General features: G+C 45.2%; 1 protein-coding gene across 1 annotated transcript in view; it reads right to left on the bottom strand.

Annotated features, from left to right (window-relative positions):
• Positions 1-825: 825 nt before the first annotated feature.
• LOC115172656 (cysteine-rich motor neuron 1 protein-like) overlaps positions 826-16,608 on the bottom strand; it is a 46,711-nt gene continuing 30,928 nt past the window's right edge. Inside the window, exons 9-15 of the mRNA XM_029730315.1 lie at positions 12,998-13,119; positions 11,568-11,786; positions 10,819-11,034; positions 5,593-5,814; positions 4,661-4,786; positions 4,026-4,204; positions 826-3,431 (exon numbers count right to left, since the gene is read on the bottom strand). Of these exons, the coding sequence (XP_029586175.1) occupies positions 3,240-3,431; positions 4,026-4,204; positions 4,661-4,786; positions 5,593-5,814; positions 10,819-11,034; positions 11,568-11,786; positions 12,998-13,119 (1,276 nt within the window). The 3' untranslated portion in view covers positions 826-3,239. The remainder of the gene's footprint in view (positions 3,432-4,025; positions 4,205-4,660; positions 4,787-5,592; positions 5,815-10,818; positions 11,035-11,567; positions 11,787-12,997; positions 13,120-16,608) is intronic.

Consider the following 16,608-nt stretch of genomic DNA (forward strand, 5'->3'; position numbering starts at 1 on the left):
GAGAGAAAGAGAGAAAGAGAGAATTAGAGAGAGCATATTTAAATTCACACAGGACACCGGATAAGACAAGAGAATACTCCAGATGAAACAGACTGACCCTAGCCCCCCGGCACATAAACTACTGCAGCATAAATACTGGAGGCTGAGACAGGAGGGATCAGAAGACACTGATCACTTCCTCATGTTGAGCTTTACGGTGACGGACAAGTCAAACGGAGTTCTTCAGGTTGTCTGTTCAAGCCTTCCTGGCTCAGTATTTTTCTGTCTGGTTTTATGAAGCCCCGAGTGAGACTGAGCGCTGGCCGCTGCATTCCCCACTCACGCCTCATCCGTATAGTCCTGTGGGCTGTGAGAAACACCAAACACACATCCCTGGTCTTCCACATTTGCTAACACAACACGGATAAGGAGAGCAGAGCAACTATGCTTAAGAGAAAGGACACTTTTTAAAGCCTTTGGGAAACTAAGTGAGAGAGGATTTTTTTTATTTAACCTTTATTTAACTAGACAAGTCAGTTAAGAACAAATGCTTATTTACAATGACGGCCTACCCCGGCCAAACTCGGACAACGCTGGGCCAATTGTGCACCACCCTATGGGACTCCCAATCACAGCCGGATGTGATACAGCCTGGATTCGAACCAAGGACTGTAGTGACGGCTCTTGCACTGAGATGCAGTGCCTTAGACCGCTGCGCCACTTGGGAGCCCAGGAAGCAGATCCCCTTTGGCAGCACTGGGCAACAGTAGATAAAGGAACAGATGTCACATCTAACCATGCTATGATATGTTACCTCTTTTGAACCCAACTGTTGCTAAGTTGATATTTATTCATATGGATATTTATTTTATTTGTAGGGATTTCCAGTCTTTTTAAAAGCACGAGGCATCAGCCTGCTCCGTCACACTTTGCATTGCAAACATGATATCACCATGAGAATGTCACAAGCACTGAAATGTCTCCCAAATGTTAAATGTAAAGGTCATTTTTGTTCACACATTTTGTTTTTCAAAATAAGTATAAATGTTACAGTTCAACAGCAAAGAAAAATGTATTTACAGTTTGCAACAGTAAAATAAATAAGCTTGAAAAACAAAGCAGATAGAAATGGTAAATTGCTTACAATATATAAAATGTACAGCAGCTTTGGCTACCAAGTTCATTTGCCAAAAACACATGTCATTAACTCAAACTATACTTTAGTATTAATAAATAAAGCTATGTGAAAAAATAAATAAGGTACTCTTCTGTCCTACTTTTATCTACCTTTTTTACACATAGGAAAAACAACTAACTTTTACAGGTCTCCTCTTCCCTTTGTTTAAACCACATGGTTGTGATTCAAACAGACCCAAATCTACTGAATTACTTTTGAAACTCTTCAATAGAAATCTATATTTGTCTCCACACAGTTTTGGCATCACAATGGTCTTTGTATCGAGAGACTGGCAATGTAACGATGAAATCAGATCCAAAGATTTCCTATTAAACCCCAGTCTGTTTTGTAATGCTCTGAAGCACATCTATTTCACTAGGTTGATCAGATTGTTAAATAAGCCTAGAATTTGCTGCACCATTATGTTTACTGAAGTGATTCATCATCTCCGTGTGTTAAATATACCCATCAAATCCCTGATTAGGCCTTTATCCCGCCAGGAATCTCACCCACAGCTTTTTAAAATACTGGATCCTAACAAAAGTGCTACATTTTATGAACGTGCGCTGATGTTGGAATGTACCATTATTTGCATTTCATAGCAGAGTCTCCTTGAGACCCTTGCCCCTGTTCATTGTAATATGTTATAAACTGGGGTAATGGGGAGACCTTCAGTCAGGTTACCTGGGCATGGAATACGCGGCACAACAAATTGCACCAAAATTGGACTAGCATACGTCATTACAGGAGAAACAATGAAATATGAAAAACATTAAGGCTATAAAATAAAGGCTACTAATGTATATGTTAACATTCTCTGGAAACAGTAGCTCATGTTTACGCACAGCTGTAAATGAAGTTATATAAGTGAGGCTTATTGTATGTTGACATTCCTCATGAGTAACTCCAGAAAGTCTGGAACTGCTTCTGTAGTTTCCTGTAACGAGTCCTCTTATCTGCAAGCTATAAAATAACAGTCTGGATTAGTACTAATCCACCTAATCTTGAAGTCCATTCCCATTTCTAGATGAAGTCCAGCCAATGGGATGATTCCTTCTGAAGGGAGTTATTGAGTACAGAAGGATGAAGGACCATACTGTACTACAGACAGACACACTGGCTTCACAGCTGAGGCAGAATACATTCACACAGGTTTCCCTCTCCCCAGGGTGGTTGGTTGTTTTTAGAATGGAATGATTTTGGTCATCACCTTTGAGGCAGACAGAAACCACTACAGTAAGTGGGAATAGAAGAGTGTCATTCCTTTGCATAGATGGGGAATGTTTAGTCTGGCATTTACAATGTTTTAATCTTGCCACCATGGAGACTTCCATAACAAAAATGAGGCTTGACCAAGAAAAACACTACAACTATTACACATAGAAATATATATTTTTTAAAAAGCTAAGATGGAAACCACACGTTCTAAAGCAGGAGTTTGGGTTTCTTTTTTTCTGGGCCATAGTCTGCTTGGTTCTGATGCTGCTCAAAGTCATTGACTGGGGAGAGGAGCGAGTCATGGAACTAGCCATTCATCTGATAATGGACTTACCCTCCCATCCAATATTGATTACAACTGGAAGACCAGCTAAATTGGCATCACTAAAACAATTGTTGATGAATTGCGGTGCTGCGCTGCGGCACATAGAAAACAGCAAACTAGAGACCCTCGACTAGAACCCAAACCCCTGTCCTAAAGCTGTTATATTCCTCCTATTAGTTTCATGTTCTAGTTCCAGAGGAGGCGAGAAGCGATGATGATCATGTTCATATTTCAGAGCTCTCTCTGGCTGACTAGTAGCCTCTCTGGCTGACTAGTAGCGTAGCCTCTCTGGCTGACTGTCACTCTGTCTGTGGTGAACTGTATGGCAAAGTCACATAACGGCCACATCCTCCTGCCTCCCCAGTCTCTCCTCACTGCACCAGCAGTATGATAAAGCAACAGGCAGTTGCATTGCATTGTTGTGGATTGATCACCATGAAAATGTGAGAAAGAGAGAAGAGGAGGTGCTTGGTAGCCCTTTGGGCAGCGTAGAGTTTGGGGGTCTGGTGAACGGGGGTTGGTGTTTAGGGGAAGGGGGGTCTAGCGCTGTCCCCTGCCCTGGCCCGTACTCAGCTTGGCCCGGGGGATGAGCATCCTCTCCCCACATGGTGAGCTCATCTCTGGGGAGAAGTTGATGCCACAGTCATTCTTCACGCTCTGGAACTTGTTCTCCTTTGAAGGTTCCATGTACACCACCGAGTTCTTATTCACATGCTTCTTCAGGATCACAGTCTAGGAAAGGAGGAAAGGAAAAATGTTAATATCAATTACTTTACTTTCACACAACAGGTTTGGTCAGCTATATTGATTAAATCCTACTGCTTTGTGTTATCATGTCTAGTTTGGACGGAAGAGAGTTTTTCGGAAACCATGTGACGAATTACGATTTTCTGTGCTGCTCTAGTCACATTTCATGGGGGTGTTGTAAAACGATCACATTTTATGATAAACTTGACACAGTTCAAAGTGCTCCTTCAGAATGAAGTGCTGGAAAAATACATTAATCCCTACTTTATGACACCCTGAACATGAATTGTAGCAGGAGCTGGAAGATCAAGGAAAACCCACGACCCACCCACAGATTAGATCCTAAAACAACGGCCCACCCGCCCACTATGGTGCTATGATTTAGCACCATAGTGGTCTGAGTTTGGGCAGCAACCCCATACCAACAGCAAGAAAATTAAGTAATTTAATTGGTTCTATCGGGCAGAATCATGAGGCATTTCGGTGCTGGGTTGCAATTAATTTGTGAATAGTCTTTTTCCGCAAGCTGTACGTACAGTACTGGGCCTAATGAGCGGCTTTACCCACAATGCCTCTCACCTTCTTGGGGGCGCTGTAGCACGACATCTGCACCCACTTTTTCTTCTTGTTAATGAGGACTGCCACAATGAGGAAGATGACGATGGCCAGGAGGAGACCGGCCAGTATCCAGGCAGCTGATTGGTAGATGAGAGCCATCTCAGTTTGACTGGGGATGTTCTCTCCCAGGCTGTTCCCATCTGCAGGGAAAATCAATATCAGCTCTCCCCCACAGACTGGACTACACATACTGCTGTCACACAGGCCAATATTTCCATTACATTATTCCCCTTCAAATCAATTTAAATGAAAAAGCAGCTCATGTCCTTCCTTAGTGTTTGGCAGTTTTCCCTGGCCAATACGTTAGATACAATCTCCAGATGAATGTCTGTCAGTGTGCATTTAGCTCATTTGTCAAAGCATTCCCATTGTCCCACAACTATGTAAACATCAACAGGCTGGCTGGGAAAGTGGACAATGATACCAAGTCACAGGTCTGAAGCAGTTGCTACCTATCAGTAACCTATCATTTAACCATCTCTGTGGGCCATAGGAGGAGTGAGTGAGTGAAAGAGAGAAATAGTGAAAGAGAGAAGGTGAGCTAGAGAGAAAGAGAGATAGACAGACAGACAGACAGACAGACAGACAGACAGCACCTGTAGCAGCAATGATAGGAGGCAAAGTGACAGTGGTGATCCAGACTGTATTGTCCACTGTGGTAGTAACCCTGGTCTTGGGGGCCTTGGTCGTCACCATCATTGGAACAGACGTTGTTGTCATTTCTGTAAACCAAAGAGGAAAATCACAAATAAGTCACAAAGCAACCCACGTACGTAATGTCAAACACACTTGAGCTGAAAACAAATCCCACATCAATGTAACAGAAGGTTTTGGTTGGGTGGAGTGTCTGTAGATAAGGTGTGTTTACGGGATGTGTTCCCTAAGCTTCCATGACCTCCCTTTGTCAAGAGTCTTATGTAAAAGTGCTGTTTTCCACCGAGCAAATAACCAAAACAAAGCTGAGATGAAACGGTTACAAATCAGAGGGAACAATGCATGCCTGTGCCGAGGTTTTCCTCTATAGGAAAAGCTGACATGGAGCTTTGCCTTCCTGTGCCGGCATTGAGAGTGGCGGGTCGGCTCAGCCGGAGACAGGAAACACGTGTGAATGTGCGGATGCTTGGGGAATGTTTTCACTCTGAGTGAGTTGTGTCACATGGAATGTTGCTGTGAGTAACGGTGTTTGGCCAAGCAGTGCCGGCGATACAGGCACTCAGAACGCGAGTCACACACGCTTGCTTTATTCTAACTAACCGAAAAAGTTTGAAAACTGTTCCTCCCTTCCTACAAGTTACACTGTGAATAATAATGTTCTCAATAACAAGCTGTACCTTGTCCCAAAGGAATAACTTATTTTAATGCATACTTAATATGGGATTTTTCCACAGGACACAAATATACTAAACACTAGAATTACAGTGGACAACATCAGAGAGGCTAACAAGGCAGTGTGCTCTCACCCATCTAAACATTCCCAGGAGTTTAGTTCCACGGACGGACTCACTCTCACACATACAAACTCACTTACCCAGACAGTGAGGGCAGCACTGGCCCTTGCGCAGGACGGGCACCCTGCAGTTAGCAGGCGGGCAGCGCTGGGAGAAACACTGAATGGTTCCATTGTTGCAGTGGCAGCTGGTGCAGGCATTGGTCTTCCAGGTGTCCCCAGCCAAACGCACGTCTCCCTCGCTGGAGATACAGTACTCCTGCTGACTGGTGCTCACCGGGAGCTGGGGACCCAGCTTGTCCTCTGTGGATGGAAGGATGGAGAGAGAGGCACACCAAGGCAGTATAACATGTTAATCCAGAGTGGTTATTAGGACTGTTCACCTGTGTTTGCAATAAGATGGTTTTACTGTATGGTAAATACTAGCAGGAAGCTAGCTGATGACTAGGGACTAGGGAACACATGGCTGCTGTGCTGAGCTGTGTCAGTTAACTCTCAGGTTTATCTCTGTGTCTCATAGCCATAGGCCCATAGATCAATGGCCTGTCTGTGACCAAAGCTTAGTTAGACTGTACACACCTCAACACTAATGTAAATCAAATCAAATGTTATTCATCACATGCTTCGTAAACAACAGGTGTAGACTAACAGTGAAATGCTAACTTACAGGCCCTTCCCAACAATGCAGAGAGAAAGAAAATGGAGAAATAATAGAAAAGTAAAACACGTAATAATAGATACACAATGAAGAACGATAACTTGGCAATATACAAGAGGTTCCAGTACCGAGTCAATGTGCAGGGGTATGAGGTAATTGAGGTAGATATGTACATAGAACTAGGAATAAAGTGACTAGGCAACAAGATAGATAATAAACAGTTGCAGCAGCCTATGTGATATGTCAAAAATGTTTGTGCAAAAAGGGTCAATGCAGATAGTCTGGGTAGCTGTTTGGTTAACTATTTAACTAATTATTTAGCAGTCTTATGGCTTGGGCGTAGAAGCTGTTCAGGGTCCTGTTGGTTCCAGACTTGGTGCATTGGTACTGCTTTCCGTGCGGTAGCAGAGAGAACAGTCTTTGAATTGGGTGGCTGGAGTCTTTGAGAATGTTTTGTGCCTTCCTCTGAAAATGCCTGGTATAGAGGTCCTGGATGACAGGGAGCTCTGCCCCAGTGATGTACTGGGCCGTATACACTACCATCTGTAGCGTCTTGCGGTCTGATGCCAAGCAGTGGCCTTACTAGGGGGTGATGCAGCCAGTGGCCATACTAGGGGGTGATGCAGCCAGTTAAGATGCTCTCACTGGTGCAGCTGTATAACCTTTTGAGGATCTGTGGGCAGCCAATTCTTTTCAGCCTCCTGCCACCCACGACTGTGTTGGTGTGTGTGGACGACGATAGATCCTTAGTGATCTGGACACCGAGGAACTACAGCCCTGTCGATGTGAATCGGGGCGTGCTTGGCCCTCCATTTCATGTAGTCCATCATCAGCTCCTTTGTCTTGCTGACATTGAGGGAGAGGTTGTTGTCCTGGCACCACATGGCCAGGTCTCTGACCTCTTCCCTACAGGCTGTCTCATCGTCGTTGTGCGCATCCACACAGTCGTGGGTGAACAGGGAGTACAAGAGGGGACTGAGCACGCATCCCTGAGGGGCCCCTGGGTTGAGGATCAGCGTGGCGGATATGTTGTTACTGGGGACGGCCAATCAGGAAGTCCAGGATCCAGTTGCAGAGGGAGGTGTTGAGTCCCAGGGTCCTTAGCTTATTGATGAGCTTTGAGGTCACTATGGTGTTGAACCCTGAGTTGTAGTCAATGAATAGCATTCTCACATAGGTGTTCTTTTTGTCCAGGTGACAAAGGGCAGTGTGGAGTGCAATAGAGATTGCATCATCTGTGGATCTGTTGGGGCGGTATGCAAATTGGAGTGGGTCTACTGGAGATAATGGTGTTGATGTGAGCCATGACCAGCCTTTCAAATCCCTTCATGGCTACAGACGTGAGTGCTACGGGTCGGTAGTCATTTAGGCAGGTTACATTAGTGTTCTTGGGCTTAGGGCCTATGGTGGTCTGCTTAAAACATGTTGGTATTACAGACTCGGACAGGGAGAGGTTGAAAATGTCAGTGAAGACACTTGCCATTTGGTCAGCGCATGCTTGCAGTACACATCCTGGTAATCCGTCTGGCCCTGCGGCCTTGTGAATGTTGACCTATTTAAAGGTCTTACATCAGCTGCGGAGAGTGTGATCACACAGTCTTCCGGAACAGCTGGTGCTCTCATGCATGTTTCAGTGTTATTTGCCTCGAAGCGAGCATAGAAGTAGTTTAGCTCGTCTGGTAGGCTTGTGTCACTGGGCAGCTCTCGGCTGTGCTTCCCTTTGTAGTCTGTAATGGTTTGCAAGCCCTGCCACATCTGACGAGTGTCAGAGCCGGTGTAGTACGATTTGATCTTAGTCCTGTATTGACGCTTTGCATGTTCGTCGGAGGGCATAGCAGGATTTCTTATAAGCTTCCGGGTTAGAGTCCCGCTCCTTGAAAGCGGCAGCTCTACCCTTTAGCTCAGTGCGGATGTTGCCTGTAATCCATGGCTTCTGGTTGGGGTATGTACATACGGTCACTGTGGGGACGACGTCATCGATGCACTTATTGATGAAGCCAATGACTGATGTGGTGTACTCCCCAATGCCATTGGAGGAATCCCAGAACATATTCCAGTCCTGGAGCGTAGCATCTGCTGCATCTGACCACTTTTTTATTGATCAAGTCACTGGTGCTTCCTGCTTTCATTTTTGCTTGTAAGCAGGAATCAGGAGGATGGTTAGATTTGCCAAATGGAGGGCGAGTTTTGTACGTGTCTCTGTGTTGGAGTAAAGTTGGTCCAGAGTTTTTTCCCTCTGGTTGCACATTTAACATGCTGATAGAAATGAGGTAAAACGGATTTAAGTTTCCATGCATTAAAGTCCCCAGCTACTAGGAGCCGCCTCTGGAGGAGCGTTTCCTTGTTAGCTTATGGCAGAATACAGCTCCTTCAATACAGTCTTAGTGCCAGCCTCAGTCTGTGCTGGTATGTAAACAGCTACAAAAAATACAGATGAAAACTCTCTAGGTAGATAGTGTGGTCTACAGCTTATCATGAGATACTCTACCTCAGGCGAGCAATAGCTCGAGACTTCCTTAGATATGGTCCACCAGCTGTTATTTACAAAAATACATAGTCCGCCGCCCCTTCTTTTACCAGACGCCGCTGTTCTATCCTGCCGGTACAGCATATAACCAGCCAGCTGTATGTTGATAGTGTTGTCGTTCAGCCACGACTCCGTGAAGCATAAGATATTACAGTTTTGATTGTCCCGTAGGTAGTTTGATTTTCCGTGTAGGTCATCTATTTTATTTTCCAAAGATTCCATTCTGCTAGCAAAAGTGCAAGGATGTAGGGGGTTTATTCGATCGCCTACGAATTCTCAGAAGGAAGTCCGCCCTTTGCCCCTTTTTCTCCGCCTTCTCTACATGCAAATCATGGGGATCTGGGCCTGTTCCCAGGAGAGCAGTATATCATTCACGTCGGGCTCGTCAGACTCGTTAAAGGAAAAAAAGGATTCTGCTAGTCCATGGGGAGTAATCGCAGTTCTAATGTCCAGAAGTTATTTTCGGTCATAAGAGATGGTAGCGGCAACATTATGTACAAAATAAGTTTAAAAAATTGGTTACAAGAAACACAAAGAAACGAACAAAAAAACACAATTGGTCGGGGACACGTAAAACATCAGCCTTCTTCTCCGGCGCCATCTCATTTATTTCAGTTTTCATGCATTAAAATCACCAGCCACTAGGAGTGCCGACTCTGGATTAGTATTTTTTGTTTGTTTATGGCCCTATACAGCTTGTGAGTGCCGTCTTAGTGCCAGCATCGTTTGGCCGTGGTTAATAAACGGCTACGAAAAATATTGATGAAAACTCTCTTGGAAAATACTATGGTCTCGTTCTCTTCCAAGTCTTTGGGATTGGGGGCTGGTCCGGGGTGAGCAGTATGTCCAGTGCCGCCAACTTGTTGAAATCGAAATCTTCATCCAAATCAACGTTAGTGATCATTTTTCTGATGTTCAGAAGCTCTTTACGGTCATAGATAATGATGGTGTAAACATTATACAAAAGAATCCCACTCAAAATAGCCTGTGAAACGGCAGCTATCCGTTCCAGCGCCATTCTTACTCTTCCATGATGTACACATATATCAAGGGGCCTGTCATTGCAATGTGTATTATTCCCACATTCCTCAGAGACAGAACCATACATATATCAAAGGCTGCCTCTTTCAATCTGATTTTGTGGTGGGAGATGTGGTGATAACGCAACTAGCCAAGCCTTCCTAAGGAGGCTCTGTGGGTTTCAGGGGCTTTCATGCATTTCTGATTTGTGAGGCTCTTGCTTGGGGGGCTGGAGGGAGGAGTGAGGGGCGGGGGGAGGTGGTGGTGGGGGAATGTGGTGATGGGGCGGGTGGAGGGGAGGAGTGAGGGGTGGGGGGAGGAGTGAGGGGTGGAGGGCGGTGGTGGTGGGGGAGGAGTGAGGGGCGGGGAAGATGGTGGTCGGAGGGACAGTGGCCTACTTGGTCCAACTCTATTCTCCTCAGCAGCTGGTGAGGTCACATGACCTGAATAGGGTTGCAAAATTCTGGGAACCTTCAAATAAATTGCCTGGTTTTCAAGAAATCCTGGTTGGAGGATTCTGGAATTTCCCTCTTGATTCCGGAATCTTCCAAATGGGATTTCTGGAAAACCAGGGAATTTATTGAAAGTGCAACCCTAGACCTGACCAGGAGAAACTAGTTATAGGCTATAACTAGGGCCTAGAGTTTTTCCTAGTCATATCACATTGCCATGAAAAATCCTGTTCTTATGTACGACTAGTGGAAACAGACAGGCTTGTCCCCATGTGTTCTTCTCTGGAGGATATATCCCCATGTAAAGCAAGCCGGTTTGGTCTGGTTTCTTTATTAGCTTGTGTGTACTGACATTAAACTGGGGGACAGATTGCAACATGCACCAAGACAAGGCAAGACCCTCAATCCACTACCACATGCTGCTGATAATGGCTCCAGATCAAATTTATCCCACTCTATACTGATCGCAAACTGACATCGCTTCTGGAGTCATTCCTGGATGTAAGTGCTTTTGATATTATCTGAAATTGCTCTTGTCAAGGCTAATACGATGATAGAGTTCTACATTTACAGAGAAGAAAGTGGCTTAGTACTAGAGGGTTCCTAGTAAAGCAGCCTATGACAGATGCGGGGGATGTAAGGTACTTTACCTGGGCAGACATGGCAACAGGTGTCCTTGTTCCTGGTTGGGGCCTGACACACAGCAGGGGGACACACTTCAGTATCGCACAGGACGCGGCCTTTCCTGCAGGTGCAGCGTGTACACTCATCCAGGTTCCAGGTCTCTCCCTCCACATAGAGTTTCCCCCCAGGGGCTCGACACACCACCAGGTCCATGCCCTCTGGCTGACCACTGCCTGACTCATCTGGACAGACAACACACAGGTTATGAAAGGCAGATAACAGTAACACAACAACACATGAAAGACTACAAAGAATAAGGTTCACATCTTACTAGAACTAAGCTTGGTAGTTACACAACAATTTGTGTTCGGACATACTTTCCTCTAGTCCAGTAAAACAGTACAGATAAAACAACTGACTGCAATAGGGTTTATATCTGTAAGGAGTTAGTCTGTTGTCTCCTGACAAACTGTGTTGAGCTACTGAAAGTTGTAGACATTCTTTCACTTATAAATATTTGAACAGTCCACTGAGTCACTCCCCTATAAATATCCCCAGTGACTCCAAGGGGTGTGGATGAAAAGGCGTGGGAGTGTAACTGTGTATCAGTGTGTGTTGCTCCTTACACAAACACAAAGTGTGAGTGTTCATGGAGCCTGAGACCTGACTGATGGGGCAGTAAGTGGACTGAGCTCTGGGGTGTGATCTCCTATGGGGCTGTGAACTGCCAGATGTGTGTGTGTTGATAGACCAGGCGGCTCCAGACAAGACGTACCTTCACAAGTGGGACAGCACTGGTCAGGCCTGACCACGGGGTTGGGACAACTGGGCACAGAGCAGGATATGAGCACACACATCTCTCTCCCAGCAAGGCAGTAGCAGTCTCGGCAGCCGTCGTGCCAGCTCTCGCCCTCCTCATAGCGGTGCCCGTTGGAGGTCAGGCAGTAGCTGGGCATGGGGGCGGGGGCAGTGGTGCTTGGCAGGTGGTCACTCTCTTGAAAAAAAACATGAACACAGACAGATGTTAGGCAGGGAGGGAGACTGGTGACTTGAACCTGTGAGAAACCGTCAACAGGGATGTTTCAGGGCATGACAAACGCAGAAGTGAATTCAAAGTGGAAATGTCATTAAGAATAACTATTTACAATGGATAGTAAAGCTATCCAATGTTATTGTGTTGGGTCCATTAGAGGCTAATTAGAAGGCTCTGCTAACCATCCCTGGTTCCTCTCAGCTCCACCTTCACCAAACACCATTATGTGCTCTTCCTTTTAAAGTCGCTTTATTTCCCAATAATCCATTTACAGTTACAACACAAATAAATCAACTTTAATCATTTCCCTCAAGTTTTTGGGACCTGACCCAAAACTGAGGTCCTCTGTTTCTGTTGAGAGATAGGTTGAGGTTATAAAACCCCACATCTGCCAATAACTGGCCCCCAAGTGGGATATAAACCCAGTGTGGCTGTTAAGTCTGGGGAGAACAGTGTTTTTGATAGAACGTTGTATTTCAGTGAATCACATCATGTTTCCACATCCAGGGCAGATGTTATTGTGTCTCTTCTCTCTCAACACACTGTTGTACAAAGGGAAAAAGGTACACTTCACAAAAAAGTTTCCTATCCATAAATATTTGAACAGTCCACTGAGTAACTGATCTAACAGTCTCAAAATAAGATAAACATGATGGGGTGCCACTGCACCGGCATCTTGCTGAGCAAGAAACCCCAAATACATTCCAAGCTAAAATATTTATAATATTACTGGAAAAATTAAATAAACACATAAAAAAGTATAAATAAGCCGTCCAAACTTTTTTAAACTTGTGTGGTTGGTGAATCTAATCAGACATGCACACACAGGCCTCAGCGGGAGCTAAGTAAAACACAAGAGTCAAAACATCCATTCATAACAGGCTTCACAGCAGATCAGCTAATGGTTCCAGCAAATCAAATCTGCTACATAGTGGGAGAAAGTCAACACACACACGGTCACACACGGTCACGCACGCACGCACGCACACACGCGCGCGCACACGCACACACGCACACACACACACACACACACACACACACACACACACACACACACACACACACACACACTACTGTTGTTGTTATTGAACTGAAGTCGTGTGACCGGCTGACCCAGACGGATGAATATTGATGCGGACCAGATGAGACAGACAGATAGATGAGAATCATACCTTTGCACATGCAGATGGAGCAGCCCTTCCTGTTCTGCCGGTAGCCATTGCTGCATTTCTTGTCACAGGTGAAGGGGGGACACTTGACACAGCGACACATCTCACAGCCGTGCTTATTCCTCCTGTGGGATAGATAGAGCACACAGATGTCTATCAGATATGTAATGAGGGAAGGAACAAAAAGAATGCCATTTTACATCTCAAATGGGGCATATTAAACTCATATTTGAATGAAAGCTCAATAGCCAGTGGTCTTGTGAGTGGTCTGGTGGAGTACTGCCATGGAACCAGATGGTCAGGTCTGGTATAATAGACATATGGTTCTGTTTTCACCCTGCTATATTAGCTGGCTTTGAAGAGGCCTGATAAAAGCAGCACCCTGGAACATGTGAGAGCCCCATGGTGCACGGCACACACACCATACCAATGCTAGAGTCTAGGGCACTGGGTTTAAAGCAAATTCAGATGCTTTCCATTTGATTCAACCTATTCAGATGGCTACTGTATTGCTACCAAAGCCTTTGGCTGACATGCGAGGTCCAGAGCAGGGCCAGATGATATTAATGCAGCCAGGTTGATTAAGGAACGTAAAGACTGAAGGGCTCTGCTCTCCATTGACTATGAGCTCATCATGGTTGATTTGATGACAAACAGATTTGTAAACGGAGTAGACACAGGGATGAAATAGTACCAGAGGAAAAACAAACCCCGAAGAGTTTGAGAGACGATCTACGCGGCTACTGAAATTAAACTAAACCCCCACTGATTGGCCAAAAGCTAAGGAGGATACACGCAGAGAGAAAACAAACCATAGATGAGTTAGGAACGGACACAGAGCATGTGACCTAGTTGGATCCATATATAGAGGTCATAAAACCTAGATGAGCAGCAGGTTGAGAAATGCTGATCCAGATGGGTTCATCTATTACAACTCCAGTTTCTCTGTCTCATTCTCTCTGTGTCTCCCATACTCTCTTTTTCTGGAACCTGTAACCCATAAGACCTTTTTCAATTAAACATGGATTCCATTAGGTTGGATTAATTACACTATTAGTCTCTGTAGGCCACATAAATAAAACAGGAAATTAACCCAAATCAAATGTTATTCGCCACATGCTTCGTAAACAACAAGTGTGGACTAACAGTGAAATGCTTACTTACAGGCCCTTCCCAACAATGCAGAGAAAAAGAAAATAGAGAAATATTAGAAAAGTAAAACACGTAATAATAAATACACAATGAGTAACGATAACTTGGCTCTACACGTGGTCCCAGTACAGAGTCGATGTGCAGGGGTGCGAGGTAACTGAGGTAGATATATACATATAACTAGGAATAAAGTGACAGATAGTAAATAGTAGCAGCAGCTTGTTTGATGAATCAGAAAAGTTAGTGCACGCAGGGTCAATGCAGATATTCCGCTAGCTATTGGGCAGTGATGTAAAGTAACTAAGTAAAAATACTTTGAAGTACTACTTAAGTACGTTTTTTGGATATCTGTACTTTACTATCTATAATGTTGACAACTTTTACTCCACTACATTCCTAAAGAACATATGTACTTTTTACTCCCATCCATTCCCCCTGACTCCCAAAAGTACTCGTTACATTTCTATTGCTCAGGCAGGAAAGCAATATGGGGTGGCAGGTAGCCTAGTGGTTAGAGCGTTGGGCCACTAACCGAAAGGTTGCTGGATCGAATCCCTGAGCTGACAAGGTAAGAATCTGTCGTTCTGTTCCCTCAGATGCTGTGGATGTCATTTATGGCAGCCCCCCGCACCTCTCTAATTCAGAGGGGTTGGGTTAAATGAGGAAGCCCCCCGCACCTCTCTAATTCAGAGGGGTTGGGTTAAATGAGGAAGCCCCCTGCACCTCTCTAATTCAGAGGGGTTGGGTTAAATGAGGAAGCCCCCCGCACCTCTCTAATTCAGAGGGGTTGGGTTAAATGAGGAAGCCCCCCACACCTCTCTAATTCAGAGGGGTTGGATTAAATGAGGAAGCCCTCCGCACCTCTCTAATTCTAGTTATTTTCAGAGGGGTTGGGTTAAATGAGGAAGCCCCCCGCACCTCTCTAATTCAGAGGGGTTGGGTTAAATCCAGTAGATACATTTCAGTTGTGCAACTGACTAGGTTTCCCCCTTTCCCAATATTGTCCAATTCATGCACCTATCAATATGATGTGTTGTCATCCCTACTGCCTCTGATGTGACGGACTCACAAATGCTGTGTTTGCAAAGAATTTCTGAGTGTTGGAGTCTGTCCTTGGCTATCTATACATTTTTAAAACAAGAAAATCGTGACGTCTGCTTTGCTTAATATAAGGAATTTGATATGAGTATTTACTTTTACTTTTTACTTTTACTGAAGTATGACAGTTGAGCACTTTTTACACCACTGTTGGTTAACTATTTAATTAACTATTTAGCAGTCTTATGGTTTGGGCGTAGAAGCTGTTCAGGGTCCTGTTGGTTCCAGACTTGGTGCATTGGTACCGCTTGCCGTGCGGTAGCAGAGAGAACAGTCCATGACTTGGGTGGCTGGAGTCTTTTACAATTTTTAGAGCCTTCCTCTGACACCACCTGGTATAGAGATCCTGGATGGCAGGGAGTTCGGCCCCAGTGATGTACTGGGCCATAAGCACTACCCTCTGTAGCGCCTTGCAGTCAGCTGCCAAACAGTTACCATACCAAGTGGTGATGCAGCCAGTCAAGATGCTTCCAATGGTGCAGCTGTATAACTTTTTGAAGATCTTGACTCATGACAAATCTTTTCAGCCTCTGAGTGGTGTTGCCGTGCCCACTTCACCACTGTGTTGGTGTGTTTGGACCATGAAAGATCCTTAGTGATGTGGACACTGAGGAACTTGAAGCTCTCGACCCGCTCTACTACAGCCCCCAGAGGCAGTCGGAGACAGAGCCGTGCCACTAGCAGCAGTCACATCTCTACTGATTCAGCAGTAACGACAGTATGGAGAGGCCAGGCTGAGCTTTGAGCTGGCTGGGCCCTCAGTGTACAAACACAGAGACAGAGAGTCTGGCCATCTTGGTAACTGGGCTTTGTTTAAAGGTGGTGTGTGGAATTTCGTGCACAGAGCTGGGCTCTGGGGCTGGGACTGCTGGCTCTGCACAAATTCCAGCGTGCTGGGCAACAGGAGAATTTCGTGCACGTCCTATCAGGTCCGATGATGATTTAGACCCATTGAGGAGGGGAAACGCTTTAAGTCCCCCTTTGTGTCCTGCCCGAAGGCGCTCAACTATGCCAAATGTCAATGTAAACACACCTTTAGGGCTCTGACCCACTCTGACAGCCCACTGCTCACTGCTTACATGATGTCCCCCTCTACCCTATGGAGATAAGAGAACTGGACTGTTCATACATAGCAAGGATAGTGTTTGAGGTTTATTTTAATCATGTTTCAGTCGCTACGCAACAAATGATATAGTTGAGTTCTCTGTAGAGGTTAGAAATGCAGCCAATTTATACAAAGCCGTCTCTGTGCCACCTCTTTGTGTCTTCTCACTAGTCCATTATAGGAGCACCACTCTGCTAGAAGATTGATGCATTGCTTGGCTCATCGAGGATTCAGACTTCTGAAGCCGGCCCTGAACTGG

Source organism: Salmo trutta, chromosome 33, assembly GCF_901001165.1.
Source record: "Salmo trutta chromosome 33, fSalTru1.1, whole genome shotgun sequence".
NCBI classification, from domain to species: domain Eukaryota; kingdom Metazoa; phylum Chordata; class Actinopteri; order Salmoniformes; family Salmonidae; genus Salmo; species Salmo trutta.